The sequence below is a fragment of the Sparus aurata genome, chromosome 19 (genome assembly GCF_900880675.1).
Source record: "Sparus aurata chromosome 19, fSpaAur1.1, whole genome shotgun sequence".
Taxonomy (NCBI): Eukaryota; Metazoa; Chordata; class Actinopteri; order Spariformes; family Sparidae; genus Sparus; species Sparus aurata.
Window position 1 is genome coordinate 16,181,137 of NC_044205.1, and position 7,289 is coordinate 16,188,425.

The 7,289-nt window shown below is 43.7% G+C and overlaps 1 protein-coding gene across 2 annotated transcripts in view; it reads right to left on the bottom strand.

Moving 5' to 3' along the window:
* Positions 1-2,782, bottom strand: part of dok6 (docking protein 6) — a 53,713-nt gene extending 50,931 nt beyond the window's left edge. The window contains exon 1 of one of the 2 annotated variants that reach the window (XM_030398919.1): positions 2,355-2,782. In XM_030398919.1, the coding sequence (XP_030254779.1) occupies positions 2,355-2,420 (66 nt within the window). In that variant the 5' untranslated portion in view covers positions 2,421-2,782. The remainder of the gene's footprint in view (positions 1-2,354) is intronic. The other variant, XM_030398918.1, reaches the window with a different exon arrangement.
* Positions 2,783-7,289: the final 4,507 nt, after the last annotated feature.

Genomic DNA, 7,289 nt, shown 5'->3' on the forward strand with positions numbered 1-7,289 from the left:
GCAAGAATTTAAACAAACATTTGTCGGGTCCAGCTTTTTCATATGTAAGGACTTGCTCCTATTCTGAATGAAGATTCCTTAAGGCTGAACAAAAGAGGCAATTTGAAGACACAACGGTGAAATATTTTTGACAAACCATTGACAGTTAAACTAACAAACATAACTGCTTCATCGTGAAAACAACCCGCAGATCAATCGCTGATGGAAGTCACCATTAGTCGTAGCCCTGACTGAAGGGCCCTAGAGACAGGCTGGACTGTAGCATGGAGGTGTTTTTGCCCTTCTGGCCCAATTATGGTGATGAAGACTCCTGAGAATCAAAGAAATCAGCGCATCTCTCTGTCCGTGTTCCCTAAATCTGCATCTAATCCAAATCTAATCTGCGTGTTTCCAGAGCCCTTCTGCTCTCGCTCTCTTTAAAGCACATCAGGGTAATGATGCCTCAAGTCTCTGTCTCTCAAGCCTCTGTTGAGTCATCGTGACTGTCAGAAATTAGACAAAAATAAAATGAGATGCGAAATCGTGCACTTCTTCTGGATTTCAGCCAACTCTGAATATCATCCACCTCCACCCAGATGTGTATCTTTTTCCAGTCCGGCCCACTCGTGTGCGCATCTGTCGTACTTTTGGATTTTCGTACACAGAACACTTGCAGTGATGCCATTTAGCACTGATGAGGTCTCTCTCCCCACACAGGGAAAAGATCACTGAGATCAGTGCCTGTTGATTCAGGCGTACGGATCCCTACTCCTGCTCCATTTCGCTCTTGTTTTTGTCCTCTCTTAACTGATTCAGAACGAGAATCGGCCTGGAATAACTAACCCCGGCGAGGACGGATAAATACTTTCTATCTGCCCACACCGGGGTCCTCCGAGGCCATAGCAGCGTGGCTTCTCCTATGATGAAACAGGCAGCGAGCGAGTGGAGGGGCCGAGGGAGTGGGTGTTCGGGACGCCAACTGTTTTTTCTCCACAAACAGCAGGGCGAGATGTGGAGCCGGCAGAGATATGGCAACCATACCTCGAGCACAGCCAACACAGCGTGCGTCCTCGCTCGCAGACGCTCCGCGCAAACGCAATCTCTCCTTTTTTTTTTTTTTTTTTCCCTGAATGCATCTCACCAACAGCACTTGGAGGAAGTAAATAAACTGAGCCCCGACTGTATGTGAGCAAGCTTATTTGCATGTTAACAACAACAAATGTCTTGCACTTCCATTTGTTGTGTCGGGGCTTCAGTGAAGGTTTCTTTCGCTCGCTCGCTCTCAGAGAGTGATCAGAGATAGCCTCGACGGCGGGGCGAAAAACAACGGCGGAAAACAGCGTTGTTGATGAAGCCAGGTGATGATGTGAGGAGGCAGACATCATTAGCCCCCATCATCACACTTCATCAGGGGAGAGGGAGTGTGCCCGCCCCGGTCGGCGTAATGAGCTGGAAGTATGAACAAAAGCAGATGGCTTTATGAGTCAGACAATAAGGCGCTCATAATTGAATATATATCATTCATTACCATTTAAGCAGTCATGCCATTTTTTTTTTCTCCTTACTCAGTGCGAAATCCATTATTATTATCAAGGCGCTGAAGAGCCGGTGCATCTGCACCGAATCGGCTGGATTTCAATGAGACTTTTTTTCAATTCATCACATCGGCTGAAGTGCTGATAATAGGCTGACGACAATTTTGCACGGTGATAAACGACATTCCCAGGATTCCTATTATGCTGCCCATGCTAGAAACCCCATAAAACACGCTGTTAATTTGCACCATGCATTATTATAGAGACTCACTCAGCCTGCGGTGCTCAATTAGGAGTGACCCTATTAGACCCATTACAGTATGTGATGGCATTTTTTTTTTTTTTTTTTTTTTTCCATAGGGCAGTTTCTCCTCCCCTTTTTTTGTGTCCACTCATACAACTACAGGTCTGGGCTGAAGACAAGTGCCCAACTTTTATGAATGAACCTGCAAACAAAAAGAGGGTGGGAGTTGATCTCCAGCTACATCCACATGACACCACCTGTCAATCACACACACTTATCCCAACATCTCATCTGTGCACATGTATTTAAAATTTTTGTATTTTTTTTTTTTTTTTTTGCACAGTGCACTCACAGAGAGAAACTTGGCCACTGTTCTGTGCTGCTCTAATCTGTTTTTCCTCTTGAAGAGCTCACAGCAGGACGGCTGCCTATGGAGCAATTAAAGCCTATTTCTTAATCCAGCCGCCAACCATGAAAACAACTGGAACTCCTCTTCCTCCTCCTCCTCCTCCTCCTCCTCCTCACCAAGCACCACCACCACCACCACCTCCTTCTCCCTCCACCGCGCCACACACAGCAAGTGCAACAGTACTCACCCCCAGCTTCTTACTCCGTATCCTCACGTATCCCTGTTTGACTATGTCGTTGAAGTTGGAAGCCATGGTGAACGGGGGGGGTGAGGAGGGAGGGAGCGGGGTAGCTTCCAGCCCGAGGCGTCGGGGTGGGGGGGGGAGAAAAAATTCAATAAAGTAACCTCTCCTCGTGAGGGTTTGGCGGAAGCTTTCTTCTTTACTCGAGGCTCGATGTTCGTGACATCCAGCAGCGGCGGCGGCAGCAGGAGGAGAGCGAGCGGTGGGCAACCTGCTCCTGTGTCAGCGCTCAGGCTGCCCGGCTTCAGCGGAGCGATCCATCCGGGGAGCGAGGAGGGAGATACCATTCGTCAGCTGATTCACCGGAGCCGGAGAGGAGAGGAGAGAGGAGAGGAGAGGCGCGCTTCCTGGACCACACCATCCCCGAGACAGCGACGGGGGGGTGTGTGTGTTGGGGGGGAGGGACCGCCGCGGAGGGTGTGAGCGGGGAGCTTTCATTCAGGGAGGAGGCTGAATGGTTTTGTTTTTTCACCTCTTCTCACGAAAATGCTCCAGTCACTCGGAAGTTTCTTTTTCGTCACTGTTGTTATCACTGTAAAAGTGTCACCCGCTGAAGCCGAGGTGATAGATTTCCCCGGAGAACAAGTGGAAAGCTCCAATTAGGGTGTCACGTCTTGGTTGAAGTACAGTAACGTTACTCAAAGGCAGGCTATTCCTCTTTGTCAGATAGGAAGTCGTTGTTTTTGTGCCAAGAACTCAACAACAAAAAATAATAATATTTTACTCAATTTACAGAGGAAATATCTACGTTTTATTCCAAACATTCAAGAAAGTCGCTGAAATTTTCAACAGAATGTGAAGAAATAACAGAGCTGACGTTATGCTAACTAGCAAGTACTAGCAAAGATGTTTAATTAAATCTGGACACAGCATGTGGAGCCCATTCATTCCCTTGAAAGCTGCTCAGTGGCGTTGTGAAGCCAAACAAGCTTGACTTCCTGGGTATGACATTAGCCGGATCTTCCGCTTTGTGGGGCCCATGGAGCGTGCGCACTAGAAACGTCTGCCAAGTTGGCTAACTTCTGGTTTAGCACCAATGGGGATAAAATAATTATATCTTGTGGATATAATTGTATATGATTGTATTGGTCCGAATGCCTAAAATTCTGACAGTGAAATGAATCGAGTCATTTCTTTCATAATGTAAGCTAACGGGAGAATGTGTTTTTGGGCCACAGTGCGTCCCGGGATGTATAATTACAGGGTTTGGATGCTACATAAACTGGCTACAAAGCCCTGTGCTCTTCCTGGGACCTGACAACCTCTTTAAAAGGGTTCCAAAACGCCTGTGCTAGCGCTATAAACAACAACACTCCCCTGTTATTCCAGCTAGATGCATGGCTAACTGAGCTAGCTGCAGTCATAGATGTATTAAGTTTAGTAGTTAGCAACACTTAGCTGTTACCCTGGTGATATGCTGACCCTGTTTCTTGGGGCATGAATCCATCAGGTGGCCAATGCTTACATACTGCACCTTTAATACGCTATGAGGGTTTGATGTTTAGCCATTTGTTTGGTCTGTTTTGATCAGTTACTTATGGTAACTAATCTGACCTACAGTAGGCTAATTTCAGCAATATTTCAATATATATTGACAGTGGTGGAAGAACTGTAACAGTTATTTAAGCATTCTTAAAGTTCCAATGAAGTAAAAATCCATGTGTCCAAGTGATTTTTAGCTCATTCCTCTTGAGCTATATATCAGCTGTGACAATATCTGGCTCAAAAGCAAAAAAAAAATTGTTTTGTAGGTATTTTTAATCATATTTTACAGTCGCCAGAAAATGAGAGTGTTGATGACTCATCCTGCACTCCCAGATGTTTACTCATTTCATGCCCAATGAAAATGCTTTCTAGAACTAATATGCCCCTCCCCCATAACTATAAATTGTAATAGTGCAGAAATAATGCAGAACAACCACAAGCTGGCTTGCCGCTGTTGGTCATCAGTGTGTTTTCGGTTGTGCTGATTCCCGCAGTCTTTTCTCCTATCGTCTTAGACCTTGGTTAAAGAGAAAATGGCTGGAAGCCTTCAATAATTACTGATACCACACTGCGAAAATATTCCACTACAAGTGAAAGTCCTGCATTCATAACCTTACTATCAAGGCCTCTCTTTCCTGTGAGAACCACGTAGCCTACCATTGAAAAGTAAACTTTTCACGGAACGTAGCAATGTTTTAGACTTTGATTCCAACTAATCCAACATTTCTTCATCCGCGGCTTTGTTTGAAGAAGTGGGAGAACTTCTCAACCATAAAAAAACACAGTTCAGTTCGTCACATTCACAATCATCAAAATGTTTAGAATGATGACTCTCACTGAGCAGGAAAGCTGTGGAAAAATGTAATCTGAAACAATAACTATTACTTAAAGCTGTCAGTAGAATATAGGGGAGTAAGAAGTATGATGCTTGTCTTTGACGTGTTGTGGAATAGAAGAATTAAGTTGCATGAAGCTGAAAAACTTGAGTAAGGTACAAGTACATACAGTACTTGAGTAAACATGTAAAGTTACATTCCACATATAGATATTGGTATAACATGAGTAGGTTTGTTGACGTTATGACTCCTCTCTGCCTGTGTTATTGTGACGTCAACATTCAGAAATGATGGTGGCTGCAGAAAAAGGTTCGCTTTAGAAAGTGCAACATTTTTTAAATAATCCATTAACTGACTGCATTCATCTGAGTGACTGAAATACAGATTTAATACAGAAGTTACATAAGATTTAAACATTTTAGACAAGTTATTGGAGAAATTCTCAAAAAACATTCGTGGACTACTGTTACTACAGAGAGGTTGGTTGATTTGGAAAGAATTACAGACATGATCATCTGTTAAAGCGACAATACTATTGTACTATTTAATTCTTCAAACAATTAGTCAATTTGTAGATTTATCAAGCCTTACTTTGCAGCATTTTTGGTCAGTCATCTTTCTGATCAATAATCTTCAGTAAGCAGGCGCTCAAGGTCAAAATCAATGCGTTCCCATGTGATGATTTATGGCACTCAAGGTGTTTATTGAGACCACTTTTAGTGAATTTCGATGTAACTTTTCAAACCATTCAAATTCGGGCCACAGTGTGTTCAAAGACAGTATGCAAATGTACAACAGAGCCTACTGTTCAGACTGATTTGCAACACACTTTGTCCCTTGCCTTTTGGTTATTACCTGCATGAATATCATTTCCATATTTTTCACCACACAGCCTGCTAATAAGGAAATGCAATTTGAGATTGCCAGTGTGCGAGCACCATGTTTTGTCATTATTAGATGGGCCTTGAATTGATGTTGTTTGATGTGGCGAATAATAAAACCAGATTGTCCAGTTGCCTTTTGAAGGATCAAATAAACTGTAAGCGAACCGGACTACACAAAGCACGTAACCAGCGCCTGCAGCCTGTATAGTCCACATACAATGCCGCAGATTGGCAACCCAAAACGCTCCGAAAATAAAAGCAAAGAAACAAAATGTGATCCCTGCCAAAGCTGTAATCCTGATCGGGATGTAGTGAGAGGCGTTGTGCAATCGCAGAGAGTGAAATCCTTGGTATTAAGGAGCAGATGGCTCAGGTATATTGATATGAGGGGCTGCCATTACTTACGTTGATTAAAATGTGGAGAAGAGAGATGGCTTATGTAACAGAGTTATATAAACAACTACATGATTAAGCGAAGATCAGTCTTTCACTTCCAGACGTTCCGTCTTTTATTTTGCACTCTTCAATCCATCCTTGAAAAAGAACCACAGATTAATGTGGCGGTATCAGAGAACAGATAAATGAGGACACAAATGTTCCAGCACAGCCAGCTCTGCAAAATTATCCTATTGCTCACGCTAATTTATTTATTTGTTGTGTTGCACTGAAAGAAAATGTCCTCCGCTGACAAGAGAGGGGCGAGCGGGGGGGCTTTGTTGAGTGCACGTAGACGGCTGCCACTTTGAGAAGTGCTTTTCTGTCAAGTGTCAGCTTTCGAGTCCAGAGGTAAAATTCAATATCTGTATTTTTTCGGTCCCATCACATCCGCAAGGGCGCACGAAACAGCGAGTTGCCACCCTTTCCGACAAACAGCTTAACTTTGATAGTCTTCATGTCTCCCTGGAAGTGTCCTCAAATTTCAAACTTGTCAAAGTTGTTTTGTCTTTATAATCCTCTTTGTACAACATGGCGCCGCTCCATTCCCACTGCCTTGTCATCCCCGCTCTGAGAAAACAATGCTGACAGCAACAATGTCTTTTCATTGCAGTAAATATTGTGCTCTGGTGACTGTTATTACCAGGAACTGTCCCAGTTTTGGGGGAGTAATTGCCTGCCGTGATACAAGACCTACAACCGGTTTGGACTCAGCTGGTTGCAGGTAGGGAGGCTGAGCGTGCACAGCATGCAGGCCGCCACACTAATCAACATATGGCACTGACATACATTGGTCCGAGTGCTTACAAGCACACTATTAAACGAAGAAATACTGAAGTTGTTGCTCCTCCTCAGATAAAAAAAAGTAAAAACATGCCCTTGCTTATTTTAAAGGTGCAATATGTGATCGTTATCTGTTTAACACATTCAAAAATAAATTCCATAAAATCAGCAACAGAATGTGAAGTAATAATGGTGTCGACGTTTTGTCAGATATGCCGATGTACTCTGTTGCAGAGATATACTGAAGTTAGCATGCTAACCAGCTAGCCCCAGCCCTGAAAACCTTTTTTTCTCCAAGTGGTCAAAGCTCCCGTGCTAGCACTGTAAACATCAACACTCCCCCAGTAGTCCAGCTAGCTGCACTGCTAACTGAGCTAACAAGCTAACAGTAGCTGTAGTCATGGATAAATAGATAGAATATAGTTAGCAGCAGCTAGCAGTTATTCTGACAATGTACT